The sequence below is a fragment of the Trachymyrmex cornetzi genome, unplaced genomic scaffold (genome assembly GCF_001594075.2).
Source record: "Trachymyrmex cornetzi isolate Tcor2-1 unplaced genomic scaffold, Tcor1.1 scaffold24, whole genome shotgun sequence".
NCBI lineage: Eukaryota > Metazoa > Arthropoda > Insecta > Hymenoptera > Formicidae > Trachymyrmex > Trachymyrmex cornetzi.
Genome location: NW_017297060.1, coordinates 25,988 through 41,666, shown reverse-complemented (window position 1 = coordinate 41,666; position 15,679 = coordinate 25,988). Strand labels below are relative to the sequence as shown.

At 32.2% G+C, this 15,679-nt stretch overlaps 2 protein-coding genes and 1 long non-coding RNA gene across 3 annotated transcripts in view; 2 read left to right on the top strand and 1 right to left on the bottom strand.

Annotated features, from left to right (window-relative positions):
- The first annotated feature begins 4,198 nt into the window (after positions 1-4,198).
- On the top strand, positions 4,199-6,162 carry LOC108761140 (uncharacterized). The gene is made up of 2 exons (XM_018507515.1): positions 4,199-4,315; positions 5,497-6,162. The coding sequence occupies exons 1-2, from the start codon at positions 4,255-4,257 to the stop codon at positions 5,880-5,882; spliced, it is 447 nt and encodes a 148-aa protein (XP_018363017.1). The 5' UTR covers positions 4,199-4,254; the 3' UTR covers positions 5,883-6,162.
- A 3,210-nt stretch (positions 6,163-9,372) lies between these two features.
- Positions 9,373-15,679, top strand: part of LOC108761092 (uncharacterized) — a 13,091-nt gene continuing 6,784 nt past the window's right edge. Inside the window, exons 1-2 of the mRNA XM_018507440.1 lie at positions 9,373-9,754; positions 15,136-15,401. Coding sequence (XP_018362942.1) covers positions 15,236-15,401 — 166 coding nt within the window. The 5' untranslated portion in view covers positions 9,373-9,754; positions 15,136-15,235. The remainder of the gene's footprint in view (positions 9,755-15,135; positions 15,402-15,679) is intronic.
- LOC108761094 (uncharacterized) overlaps positions 11,898-15,679 on the bottom strand; it is a 20,789-nt gene continuing 17,007 nt past the window's right edge. The window contains exon 3 of the long non-coding RNA XR_001940113.1: positions 11,898-11,984. This is a non-coding gene — a long non-coding RNA (uncharacterized LOC108761094). The remainder of the gene's footprint in view (positions 11,985-15,679) is intronic.

Sequence of the window (15,679 nt, the reverse complement as noted above, 5' to 3'; positions counted from 1 at the left end):
TCTTTTCATACCATAAAAATTATGTCTAAGACATTTTGTCGAAAAATGAATAGTTTCGGAAATAATTGTTTGCTTCCATACTTTTTCCCCACCCTGTATTTCCGGCAAACACAAATTAATAGTATTAGGCCCAGTTTGAGCATTCACAGTTAATTAATTCTTAACCGAGGTTCAACTAGTTTCTCAATTTTTTCCAATTCTAAAATTGGAAAGAGATAATGAATAAGTTGGACCTCGGTTAAGAGTTAACCGTGAGTTGTAAAACAGGGCCCTAATTTCGCCAAGCGTTTTCGATAGATTCAAGAGATACGAAACAATTACTTGGAGTCTCAGTTCCATGAATGATTTTGAATTGCGTAAATTGGCTACACTTACGGCGCAGTATGCACGTGCCGTCGCCCACGTTCATTCTCGTCCCTATTCACTGTTTAATACCCGGCGAAATTAAATAAACCACGTACTGGATGAAACAGTGCAGCGTCGCGGCGAGTCAGTTTCCCCCGACATGAAGAAATAAATAGAACGAGCATGGGAACGATTAATAATACGCAGATGTGCCTGTGTAACAATAAAACGATTAATAAAACGCAGAAGCGAGACTGTATATATTCGAAATATCAGGAGAGTAGCCGAAACGCATCGACAAAATTATTTCGTGTTACTTCTCTTATGTTATTTGATTACATTATTCGACGCGAAATATTTCACAGAAATTGTAACAACAATCATCTTTTGTCTGTAGATTCTAAAAATAATGTCAAAATTTGTTCATTATATTTAAATTTTTAACTTTTTTTTTCCATTGTTGATCTTTATTCTTATTTTATATCAACTTAACGAATTTTGTAATATATAAAGCAAATTTAGCAATTTCAGCAATTTTAGCAATTTTAGCAATTTTAGCAATTTTAGCAATTTTATTTAAGCAAATTTTATATGTATATAAATTAGACATTTTATTTTGATATTCAATGGCACTAAAAAAAAGTGAATCCACCGACGAGATATTATTAAAAACCGTCAACCCTAGGTAAATTTTCGGCGGTATAAAAAGGGCCTCAAGGGGCCGGAGGTAACTCAAGAACGCTGACATTACCGACAATTGATATAAATTTGCTATTATTAACATAAATATTTGACTCATGCATTATTAAATTCATGATTTTTTATTACATAAATGTTCCACAAATAAATATACATACTTGTAAAGCTGTAATATCCTATATATTGCAAAAAAATCACAATTTTTTTCTGCAATTATCATCTTTATTGATAATCAAACTTTGATGATAACACTGAAATCTCAATTTTAAAGAAAAATCGAGTATTATTGAGTTATAAATGCATAAATACATCTACTAAACTAATAATAGTTTTTAACTCTTATACCCAATTACTTCATCTCTAGATAACTTTATCCAAGAGATATCTCCCAGAATACAATGGAGATATCTCCTAGATAAAGTTATCCGCAACTTATCTGAAAGTGAAGAAATTGGGCATTAATCATTATTTCAATATTCACAAGGACGCGAACTCCCGTAAGGATGTCGGTCTTTAATAGTATCTCGTCGGTGGTGAATCTTAAAAAATAATCGAACTGATTAAAAACAAGAAATAAAACAAATTAAACATTTCATTTAACATAAATTAAACATTCAATTTACACAAAAAATTTTTATCAGATGTATTTATAAAGTGCTTATTATAATTTCATAATATTACTATTATTTATAAGATAATTTGTGGCAAAAGAATTTAAGTTATTTTGTCATTAAATTATTAAACAACATAGATCGTTTACTACAGATTACAATTGATATACTTTACGCGATGGTTGTTAAGAGACATAGCATAGCGAGGGCGTGTCGGGATAAATAGTATCTGGAGCGTGATAGGGTTGGGCGTTGGCGCACCCACGAGAAGTAAAATACACCTCACTCTTCAATCATTATCATCATATGTTCGATTCATGTGCGTGATGCGAATCGATGCCCATCTTATAGACAAACGATACTTCTTGCGTCACAAACTGCATTAATTGAGCAGCGCACGATATAATAGCTTGATCCTATCACGTCTGACTTCTTTTTTTAAGAGAGAAAAGGAATTAATTTAATTATTTTAAGGGGATGCTGGAGGGACCCAATTATCGACATTGCAGTTTGATCAAAATTTCCGAATTGACTAAATGGAATAAAAAAATCCTTTTATAGGATTAAAGTAAAAGCAAAATCCTGACGTGGTGCAATAGATTTTATATTAAAATAAAAAAAAAGTTAAAAAAATTTTGTACTTTTTTTCGATTTTATAGTATAACATCCATTGCACCACATTTATTTTAATCCTGTAAAAGGATTTTTTATTCCATTTAGTCAATTCGGAGATTTTGATCAAACTGCAATGTCGATAATTGGGTCCCTCCAGCATCCCCTTGGGAGTTTTAGGTGTACAACTTTGCTTCCGCCGTTTTTCCTATAGATGGCTTTAGCGGTAAGTGGTGGTCGAAATAAATAGATCATAGACGGCATACAATAAAGGCTGTGTTCCAAAATTCACTGTCAGTGCTGAAAATGTATAGTACATGTGACGCAGACTGTAGATTTTCAGCGCTGGCAGTGAATTTTGGAACACAGCCAAACTTGGGCATTCGAAGGTTTAAGTTGGAATCTCGTGAGACCACTCGAGCGGACGTGTTCCCTCTCGTGAATTCTCGTCTCGGGTGTTGCGTCACCTCGATTATGTTTTTGAAAAGCGTTACCGACTTTGACTGTGCCGTTGCATTTCACTACTCACAGTTCCTTTTTTCGTCTTGGCACGTGGCCGTGCGGCGTGGAAGCGTCGTAGCCGCAGGCGTCCAGTGTTAGAAGGGGTGCATCACCATCTTCATTTGGATTACATCATCCTTTTGTTCCACTCGCCCGGTTCGAGGCAGCCGGTGCATTGCATTTCATTTTACAGTTAGTAGACTGATTTGTTTTCTTAGACGCGACTGGCCAAGCTTACCTCGCTACAGGGGACCAGGGCCCATTAAAAATTCAAGAAGAAGAAGAATAAACTTGGGCATCCGTCAACATAACCTCATAGAATTAGTCTATTTGTTTCTGTATCATAAAGATATTCTCGATTGAAAATGTCAGTTTACGAGCCAAATTCTCGTCATTTGCGGGAAGTTTTAATTTTCTGCTTCAATATGGAGAAATCTGCGGCTGAGGCTCATCGAATGCTAACGGATACTTATGGTGAGGCTGCTATTAGTCAAAGAACGTGTCGTGAATGGTTTCAACGCTTCAAGAACAGTGATTTTGACATCGAAGACCGGCATAGCGGTGGAAGAAAGAAGGTTTTCGAAGATGCAGAATTGGAGGCATTACTTGACACGTGTCAAAATCAAGAAGAATTGGCACGATCATTGGGAGTGACTCAACAAGCCATTTCAAGACGCCTCAAAGCCATGGGAATCATTCAGAAGCAAGGAAATTGGGTAATTATAATATAATTAAAAGTTCTAAACTTAGATCTATACGTTCAAATAAAGTAATGTGATTTTATACCAAAAAAAAACGTTAATCACCGCATAATAATTAGCATTTTCGAAACCGGGCGATCATCTGTTATCATGACAAGTAATCCAACCTTGTCACGTGATCATGTCAAGAGATAACAGATGCGGGTGATCAACTATTAAAAATCCGTTTAACCTAGAAAGAGCCAAAGGCGGGCGAAAAAGTTTATGTTTAGTACGCATTCTTGCTATACGCCACTGTTTAAGTTGTAACAGGACTTTCAGGATCAATAAGGACTTTCACTCGAATAATTATTTTCTAAATAGAGACCGTTGAGCTTGCGAAATCTATAAATATTTACTTATCTGTATGATTTTTCTTGATTCTTTCAATGACAGTATTCATTGTCATCATTAAAGATCCTAATCTTTATTATGATAATATGAATTCTCTAATATTTCGATTTTCCTTTAAATAAAATGTCCAACCAAAAGATGTCTTTCAACATCTTTCGATATTGACTACTTCGATTAACAATTTCTGATATTTTAGAAATATACTCTATATATATGCCAATGCAAGGAATTAATATAAAGCTGAGTTAAAACCTACTTTGTGCATGAAAACTTGATTAGACGTACTTACTGTTTTAACCGAATGAAACAGATTTAATAAGTTGAAATAATAAAAGCAATACCCACAAAACCACCACCACAACATCAATCTTCTCTTTAACGAATTTCTCCCTATGTCAATCTATATTGAGCTTCGCAAATATAAATTCAGCAATTTCATCCAAGTATTCAATAGTGAATATGGTTTCATATTTTATACCGAATTAATACAAAGCTGAGTTGAAACACACTTTGTGCATGAAAACTTGATTAGACGTACTTACTGTTTTAACCGAATGAAACAGATTCAATAGGTTGAAATAATAAAAGCAATATCCACAAAACCACCTGCAACATCAATCTTCTCTTTAACGAATTTCTCCCTATGTCAATCTATATTGAGCTTCGCAAATATAAATTCAGCAATTTGATCCAAGTATTCAATAGTGAATATGGTTTCATACTTTATACCGAATTTATTTAAAAGAAGAAAAAAATTTATTGTTAATATTCCTTTAATATTATTCCTTTATATTATTATATTAATTCTTTTAATATTATTATTTCTTTATATAATTCACGCTTGCGTACATTATAGATTTTCAGTACTAACAGTTGACAGTATATGTCGAAGCACAATCCTAATAACACTAATTAAAGATTTCTGAGGGTACGTTCTACTTGACGCTCTCAACGCACATGGAATAATTTCATTCTTGTTATTTATCAAATGTTAAACAAGGATAAATAATGCTCACGAGCGTTATGAGCGCCAAATAGAACGCATCTTGAGCAAAACAGCTGATTATTATAATGACCGTCAAAACGCTTCGAGCTTTGACACTAGAACTTCTCTAATTTACAAAAAAATGTGATAATAAAAGGAGGTAATCAATCATACTTGTCCCGCTTTATTGTAATTTCCGCTTATTGTTAATCCTTTGTGGCAATTATAATATTCCTTAATTGTTCGCGGAATTGTACACATTGTATTTATATTTTAATCGATGATAACATTCGATGTGTAAGCGATGGAAAGATTAACAGAGTCGACTGAGATTCGAAAACTCGAGATCTTTCTCAAATCTAGACACTAAAGCATGTTCACGCACTGCTCCACTAATCTCGTAATTATTCTGATTGTTTATTAATACCTAATCAGCCTTACGGCTATAATTCTACAAGTGATAAATATACTACGCATTTATTAACTAAAAAATTTGATGATTTTATCTCCCATGTCATCGTTATTCACTTCTTATTAGTTTGCGAAAAATCTCTTTCTAATGTAAAATACATGAAGAAAGCAATTAACAGACAAGAATTGCTGACAGGAATGACGTGGTTCTTATTCTTTTTTTTTCGACTTCTTTCAGGATCGGAAAAAAATAAGAAACCGTCGGGATCGATAGTGTACGTGAGGGGGACCCTTCTTACAACCGAGCCTTCCTTGCGAGCTCACCATCATAAAACGACCCGTACACGTCGTTCATTCTCGACCCCATCGTGGCCAGGTGCCTGTGCCAACCAGCATGTCTGTCGCACACACCGAAGCTTTTGTGCATCTGTGATCGTCTGGTTCGGATATACTATTCATCGTGCATACCTATATTCGCATGTATGGTCGACGGTTGAATACGAAAAATGTGTATGCGTATACGTGCCTAACAGCCCTACGACAACCGTTAACAATATATTCAAAGTAGTCCACCTACATTTGAACTACCGAAAGAAAATATTTTTCGTGAAAACAAAGTTATAACATTCGTTATGCTTAAAATAAATATAATTGCTGTCATTATTACATAGAATAATTTATTATAATTTTTTTGGACACTACAATTATTATAAAGAATGACGCACTAATTTTTGATTGGTATAGAAAACCCACCTTTTCGGGAAGATTTTTGAACTATTGGTCCCAGCACCCGATCTCACAAAAGAAAGGCACAATTTTTAGTTTGATTGACAGAGTGTTTTATCTCTCACATCCAGAGTTCCACAAAAGAAATCTAAATTTCATAATTAATATTTTATTGGAGAATGACTATCCGTTGGATTTTATTTTTGAGACGTTGAATAACAGGATAAAAAAATTAATAAAAAAATCTAATTGTATGAGTAGGACTGATGGTGATTCTGCCAATAAGGAACACATTAGGTGGTTCACAATTCCGTTCATTAATGGTGTGTCCAACAAGTTTTGTAAATTCATTAATGGTATGTGTCACAGGGTGGCCCATTACAGTATTAATAAATTAAATAAGTTTATTATGGTGCACAAAGATCCACTACCTAAGCATTCCAAAAGAAATGTAGTGTATAAAATAAAATGTCGAGACTGTGATGCTACATATGTGGGACAAACGGGAAGAAAATTGAATACTAGATTGGTTGAACATCGCAGTCATATTCGTAGAGTCACATCCACTCGGTCGGTCATTACTAAACATAGAGTTAATTTCGGTCACGAATTTGATTGGGATAATGTGAGAGTTCTGGATTCTGAGAGAAATTATAATAAGCGATTAATGTCCGAGATACTGTATATAAATCGTCAATCTAATGATCTGAACATAAAAACTGACACTGAGGCTTTGAATCATGGATACATAGAAATTCTCAATAAGCTATAGCATGTTTATTTGTATTATTGACCGACACGTTTCGTTCGCGCGACTCGCTTTGTGTAAGGAAAGAATTTGTGATAACACGCAGAGAATTTTTCTCTATATATTCGGTACTATTATGTTGTTGAAGTAATGTATTTAACATCGAATATCATGATAATGGTGTCTGTTGACGATGCTTAGATTCACTTGCATTTGTGATTGGAGATCTGGTGAGTTACTAATCAACCTACATCAATTAATATTTGGTTAAAAATTTCTTAATATAAATATATTGTGTTGCAATTATTAGCTTGAGTTCCACTATCAATTTCACTCAGCTAAGCAACTGGATGGCACAACATTGACTATGTTGAAGATGGTTGTCTCTCACCACATTTCCAATACAATTGTAGTATGGTCGGAGCTGCGATTGTGCGAGATGCAGCTAAACAATAGGGATGATTAGCGGTAATTATTATTGCTGAGGATGGCTCAAAATTGTTAGCCGAAACGTCCAAATTAGTGTAATAATATATGTTATAAATATAAGATAATTTTACGCAACAAATATCTAGTGTTGACTCCAAATGCCCATGGTTGTTTATACATTTAGTTTAATTTATTATATTTTATATTACATGCATACATTCGCGTCAATTTTAATATTCTGAAATTAAAGACGCGTAAAATTAAAAGAATTATACAAAAAATAAATTTAGTTTAAATTAAATTACTAATAAACGAAATTAGATAAATAATTTACTAAAATGAATAACTGGGCCCAGAAAGCATTTCAACAATATTGTAGAAATGTTGCAACATTCTTGTAATATCGCTAGAATCTTCTACGCTACCTACAGGGACAAAAGCAACAGGGTACAATCATTAATATTTTTGGAACTATAACAGGTATATATATATATACGTGTAAGTTTTTTTTTAATACATCTAATATGTTTTAATGTGTGCACAAAATCTAATATATATTTTTTTTTAGTGAAAGTATATAATGTATTATTTTACATAGTTAAATAAATTCTACATCTAAAGATATAGGTTGTTTTTAACGTAGAAATTATATTGTTATAAAATTTCAAATTTAAAATATATTATTTTCGTCTCTGATTTACTCTATCTTGTTTTCGATATTTTTTTATTTAAAAATTCCAAAACAAAGTACGTATAAATAAATATCGTCGTTAAACTTTTATTTGTAATGTCGAATTTGCAACAGAACGCCAATGGCTTTCTCGTTTACATTATTTCACACGTACATATAATAAGAAGCGCTATTTTGGTAACACCGTACGTGCTCCCTTTTTCTTTATTTCTCTTTTTCTCTCATTCTCGGTGCAAACCCAGATAATACAAAGTTCGAAAAAAAAGAGTTCTTTTTTAATTTCTAATTTATTACTAGGAAATAAATTTCTGTATCGTTTTACTATTGTGTTTTAAAAGTTTTTTGAGAATTCAAAAAAATTTCACTCTTATATTACCAATTGTAAGCGCTTTTTCAAATTCAAAAGCATTATTTTTCTAATCTTTTTCTATTTCTTAATTTTGTATAATAATAAATCATATTTTTATTTTTATGCAGATTAAATATTATTTTGACTAAAGGTAACATGTATACAGATTACCATATAAATGTAGTTGTGTGCATTTTTTTTCTTTTTGAATTCATTTCGAACAGATTAGATACACTAATTCATAAAGAACTTAAATGTAGAAAACTATAAATAAACTCGGAGTGAATAAGAAATTCTTAAAGTATTTAAAAAAATATTTGTCTTTTCTTATCTTGGTTAGACTATATGAATTCTGGATGGAACTATGCATTTTCAATGTTAAATTATTTTCTGATATAAACAGCTTATTGAAGTTTAGCTTTATTTGAAAATTTGTGAGTTGAAAAATTATTTTGGGGATATCAAGAAGAAGAACTTCTTTTTGATTTTTTGGTAAGTACATCCCATTTGGTTAAATTATATTTATCACGTTATGTATAATTTGGTATAATTTATACACCAACATTCGCGATGAAGTTCACATAACATAATAAACGTCTTACTTTTATTAATTATACTTTAGCGCATATAATTTTCAGAAATATCAGATCCTTGAATATAATTTTTATACAAAACTAAACAAAATTATATACTGTTTTTACATCTAAACTTTTATTATAAAGACCTATGTTGATGATTTATCTTTAAAGATTAACATTAATATATTTAACATTTAAAGAAAGAGAAATGATAGACTCATTAATCTTAAGCAAAACGACAATACATACAAACATTTTTAATAATCGTAAATCATATTACATAGTTTCTTATTTAAAAAAGAGAATTTTATTTTAAATATTATCAAGAGTTAAGAATGGGGCAATTTATTTCATTTAAAGTAAACGTTTCTCAGACTCTTATTTTTCTTTCTCAAATATCGGGAAGTTGATTTTCCGCACACACGATTCTGTTATACTATTCTGATTTGTGTTTTTCACAGCACATGTTAGACACCGGTTTCGGCATCAGGAGGCCGAGTACGTAACAAAGGCGGAACCACCGAAGGTGGTGTGGTGGAGCGGCCTGGTACGTTGATACTCTTTTCAGCCCTCAATCCGCAGTTCTACGCGGTCCGCAGCCTTCGACGGTTGTCTGTCCGTCCGTTGCAATTTCCTGCCGTTGTTGTTCACTGTCGATTTTAATCGCCGATCCGCACTTGCCATATGTATTTACTCTAGTCCGTAACACCAATTAACTACACATATATTTTTTCGAATATTATTATATCTATTCAAATTTTGTTTCGATAATAAAGCGTAAGAAGCTCACGAACTAAGTAAATCTATACTGTAAACATTGAGTGATTGAATCTCTTTATTATATTTTAATGACATTGGAAGTAATTAATTGACCATACGTGAAGATTTTTCGAAATCCATTCGAGAAAGTGATGCTTTAAAGAAACGTAAGAGAGTTGGAATTTTTATTGCCGGAAACCACACAGTGAAATGCTGGTAAGAATTTATGAAGTTTAAGAATTTATAAGTTTCTTTAACCGCAAATTGTCGCTTGCATGTTTGTGAGAGATAATTTTATCAAGTTGTAGATATGTAAGTTCGCAGAAAAATAAAGCGATAATGTTTGATAATGCTGTTTTGACGTATCGTATAATATGATAGGAATTCGGATCATGTGGTTCTAAATTAAATTTATCATTTTATATTAAATAAACAAATTATAAAGGAGAGGCGACAGTAAATTAAGTTAGGAAATAATTAGGTAGTATCAAGTACAGATTTTTATAAGGTTTTATTTTCTTGAAGGGTAAAAGTGAAATGTAATATACATGATAAAAACTGAAATGATAAAAACTTGAAATATTAGTTGTATTAATATTTAACAAAAAAGCAGCTTTGTAACTGTTGAAAGATTATTGTCTGCGCGAGTATTCTTTTAGAATTTAGATTCTTCACAGTCCAGTATTGAGCCAGTTCCTAAAGCTGCCTGTAATACCGGCTAAATCATAATTTTTGTATTGTGGCGGTTATATCGCCATTATCCTAAGTGAAAATTCATTTCGTAAAGATATAATTTTCATCCGAAGAATATCGCCTTCTCGGAATCGCGAGAGATTACACGCGAATATAAAAGACCTGCTCAGCTATTCGAATAGAAAAAGAGGACAACACGGTTGTCCATCTTGATAACGGTTGACATTACGGTTGCCGGTTCCATCTTTTGGTAAATTTTACCTGTTGGGTAAGTAGCAAGATTATCCAATCACATGTACGGATTACTAGATTTACCTCACAGGTAAAATTTACCAAAAGATGGAACAACCGGTCCACAGAGACGGTTAAATCGACAAACAGTGGCAGCGAAAACAGGTAATACTATAATTAGCGACGCGTTTAAACTGCATTTACCTATCAGAACATGTGTCAAATAATCCGACATTGTAGTCAAGCGCAATATTGTACATGCTATAATCCGCTAGGAAAATAAGATGCAACCGATGCATCTCGCGTAGGAAACTAAACCGAAGGATCACATATATTTTAAAATCTAGATTTCGAAGCCGAAAACAATTACTTTTTTCCTGTTTTACAGATTCAAAAATCCTTGTACAGGATTAAAATATACGCATTTATACATGTCTGTGAGATGGAGTTTATGCCGAGAACGACAAAAAATTTGAAATTTGAAATTGAAATCTTAAGAAAAATTTTTTGTAATATAGACGGCTTTAAGATCCCCTCAAGCTTTTAATGATTATAGCTTCTAGAGGTTAATTTGTCCCTCAGGCAGAAACGTGAAAAGTGAACATTTTTTGTATGCGTATGTATATACAATACATAAAAATTTTCACTTTTCACATTTCCACCCTACAGAGAAAAAGTTACATCAATATCCTTTATTATTAGATTAGTGTATTAATTTAAATCTATAAAAAGTCTAAAAGTATATTTTGAGCACAGACAATTATAATTATCTAACAATTATAATAATCCTTCAACCAAATAATTATAATTGTTCAATTAAACGTTTTATTTCCGAATAATGCCTGCAGCAGACAAGTTGTGAAGATTTAGAAAATTATCGATTAGGAGTTGATTAGGAGTTAATTTATATCCTATTATACTTTTTGGAACAGAATCTCACTGACTTGCTTCTGTTGTCATTTCCTTATTTTTTGACAACTAATATCACATTATCTTTTTTTCTTTGTCTCATACATATGTTCCCCATATTTACCGATAACAAAACAAAACTGTCAAAAATTAAATCTCGTTGACTACTTAGATTAGACTGTCCAGTATTGTCCGCCACTTTATTGTTCGCTATCCCCGAATGGCACGCAATGATAAAACGACATATAAAACAAGCAGCTTTAAAACAAAAAAGATTTTAAACCCACAATTTAAAGAGAATAATAGAAGCTTTATATATTTATGATATGACGGGTTTATAGAATTACTCCGTGCCGACGTAACGTAACAGCCACATAGCAAAATGTTCAATAATTCATAAATAACATTGCTTCTTTTTTTTGAATATGCGGAGGTTCCGGTCTCGGCTCTCATGTGCAAATGGACTTGCTAGTGGCTTGACAATTCTGGGACGTTTTTTCGTTATCCAACTAAAAGCTATCACAACTAAGGCTATCTTCGTCTTCAGGGATCAGAAGACGAAGATAGCCTTAGCCATGGTTGCTTCTGGTTGCATAACGAAAAAACGCCACTGCTGTACGCGTCTAAAATTTTAAACAACTTTTAATTCTTGTCCAGTATCAACTGCTATTCGATATCACCCAACATTTTCCTACTAACGGTAAAATACTTAATAAAAATAATAACAATAATAAAATAATAACATTTCGATTATTTTTAAAACATTTTACTGCAAGTGTTTTATTTAATTTTTAATTCAAACATTTGCAAGCAAGGAATAGTATATTTTAATACAATTAATTTCAAGATATTAATTTTTAAACAGGTATTAAGAGATCAGTTTTATTGAAACGATAAAAAAATTGAAAAAATTTTTTGTATTTGTTGAAAATTTAACATTTAGAGAATGTCTCTAAAATCATTTTGAAAATTCTATAAATATTTAGAAAGTTATGCAATATTTTTTGAGACTGCGCGCAGGTAAAACCCGGATGTGTGGTGGGACAGCGAAACGACTCAAAGCCGAGAGTTGCAAAATTTATATTGATATTTTAAGCATTTTCAGATTATTCGAAATTATGTTATTATTACATTTATTTTAAACAACTATATTTGTGTAGTCTATTTCTAATTAATACATGTTTCATTAAAATAAACAACTCTTTCATTAAAACAGAATGTCGAGAGCATTTATTGCACAAAAATCCTTACTATCTTTTACTTTACAAATTCTACCGGACACATAGGGAGAGAGTGTGTTTATTTTTTTCTAATCTCAAAACATCTCAAAATTGATCACTTTTTGTCTTCCTTTGAGTTATCCCTTGAAAAAGTACGCGTTCAGTATCGCGTCGGTAATTCCCTAAAGTGAACAAAGGCATATCCTGTCATTCGTCAAATGCTCTTAATTATCTTTTCACGCTGTTTTAAGTACTTGCTGGCGCTTCGTTTTACGTACAACGGAATGAAGGCGGCTTGCGCCGCTCGTAAACGATAACATCAGGCAGGAAGAGACGCCGGGATGTCACCTTCTTGTTCGAGAGGGCAAGACGTCCACGTTTCGCGATGGCCGCCCTTAATTGGTTCTAATTAATGACTGGCTGTCATCAGACTTGTGACTCATGACGCGTGCAACTCGAGCAGAATTCTAGCATTAGCGCCTCTTTACGCCGTACTGCGCATTTACCGAGATCCTTGAGATATACGAACAATTTAATGTTTGATATTGCAATAATTTGAAAATAAAATTTCGACAATTAATAGACTTTAAATGTACGAGACATTGAAGACATCACGGCACTTGAAAAAAAGTCATGTCGTTAATTTATCGCAATTTCAGCGACATTTCTTGATAGTTCTAGCAAAATTCTATGCTATACAGTCATTTTTAAACAGAGTTTCGGTTGCTTCTTTTTTAATTTTGGTTTTTTAGTAACAAATGCGGAACTTTTTTTCGTTTTTATAAGAAACATCATTCTGTTAATATAAAAAAATAATGATAGTTCCAATAGCACTTTTTATAGTTCTACAGTTTCTTATCAAAATAAAAAAGTTCCGCATTTTTTATACCAAAAAATCAAAACTGGAAATATTATGGCGTTCTAATTTCACGCGAATTTAGCACGATACTTCCTTTCTAAAGTACAAGAAAAATAAATATATATTTTTACTTTTGGCTACAGTTAAAGAGCGCGAGAAGTTGATATAAAATTTTAATAAATTCATATTAATATAAGACATGAAATTTGCGTTAGCTCTGATTATATTGATATCAATTAATGAAGTTAGGATGTATTTATACATCTAAGAGAGCCCCGATTTATACTTGGAGAGCAGAAGTAGCAAAAGTATAGCGAACGAGTTAATCGGGTTTTTCTTGATTGAAGTTGAATGCTTTTTATTATATTTTATAAACGACTAAACAACAAATATTTATAAAATGTTTAATACATATTTAATTTATTTCATACACGTAAATTTTACAGCTATATAAGTTACTATTATAGCTAAACAATACTTATTATAGCCGTACAACTTCTATATTAAATTAAAGTTGTATTAATAATAGATTGCAATAAATTTTTGTAGAAAGAGAAAGAGAGAATTGTTAATAAAAAATGCAAAAAATCAACATTTTTGTATATTTTGTACTGGAAATCTAGTGCTGAAGAAAGTAATTTCTGAGAAGTCAAATTCACAACACAAGCAACGGCTACACTTTTGTGGTGGTGAAATCGTTTTGTTTGGGCGATTAAATTCGACGAAATGGATTTTAATCATTGTGTGTGATATCACTTAGAATTTCCTTGCTTGTGTTCTTAGGTTAGAACTATTTGTTTTGCGGTCAATTTCACAAAAACGAATTCGATCGGCTTTTGCGCCGAATTAAATCGTGAATAATGGGGGATGAATCATCCCCCTCTCGCAGAACATGGCGAATCGAGGCGATCGATATCAAAGGCATCTTCGTGTTGCTGCCCCGCCCGTCACGCCAATGCCTTTTCGCGTGGATTCTTGAATATTATAACAATATCGATTCCTCATACTAACAATATATGTAACGCTCATTTATGCAACTGACGTAAAACGATCGCTCTACACGATCAAGTAGAGCTTTATGCTTTCACTTTTAGATGTGACGCGATGACGGTCGAGCAAAGAAAATTTAACTTTTAAAACTAAAATTGGTATATAATACAAAATAAAAAAAAATTTTAATTAACAAAATAAAATTTAAACGTGTGAACGAAAATTATATATATTTCTTATCGCACGTGACAGCGTCGCTGTGTGTACTTCCATGCCGTATCTTCTGTACACTTCCGGTTGCGACAGTTGCTTCATTGTATGTATTCCTACTGAAATTCCGGACAATAAGAGAGACGCATGTTGAGTTCAGAGTCGTAGTTGATCTTGCAGCTTTTGTATTGTTCCATTCAAGGATCGACTTCGTCGCGTCATGGGTACAATCTCTCTCTTAGATATTGTTATTTTTAATACAAACATTTAATAATTGCTATTAATTGCAAATATTTTGTGAATTTTTATTAAGAAACGTTTGACTTGAACTATTTGGAAAAATTATATTGCAATTAAGAATCCGAAAGCAAATAATTTTTCCATGACAAAGCAGTTTATTAGAATTAAACTAAATTTAATTTGGTATTTTTTTTTACTAATAATCTAGAAAATAGACTAAAGTTTATTGTTTCTAAATTTGACAGAAATTATTTCATCAACGAAGAAAGATTGAGGCAGAAGTCGTTTATTGTAATTGAGAAGATAACGATTCTCATCGAAGATGAGAAATCAGGCGACGCTAGCATGATCAACATCGGTACGATTAGTATCCTGATATTCTTCCTAATCCTCGGCAATTTCGAGGCAATTACAGTCGTAAACCATCATTCCGACGATGAATATATCCTTGAACACGAAGTCCTTCGCAAAGACGCACTCGTTGAAGCGAAGAAACTGGAGATATATCCTGGTAAGAGAATTATTTTTTATCAATAACGTTACGTGTAAAACTATAGAATTAAACAGAATTAAATTTTCTTAGAATTTTTCTCAATATTATTCTATTTATACATATATAAGAATATATAAGAATCTTCCCACGCATATTAATGCCCATTTCCACTAATGTAGATACTAACTTTAATCTCGGTTCAACTTACTCTTCGTTTTTTTCTAATCTTTAGAGCTAGAAAAAGACGAAGAGTAAGTTGAACCGAGATTAAAGTTAATCTACATTGGTGGAAACGG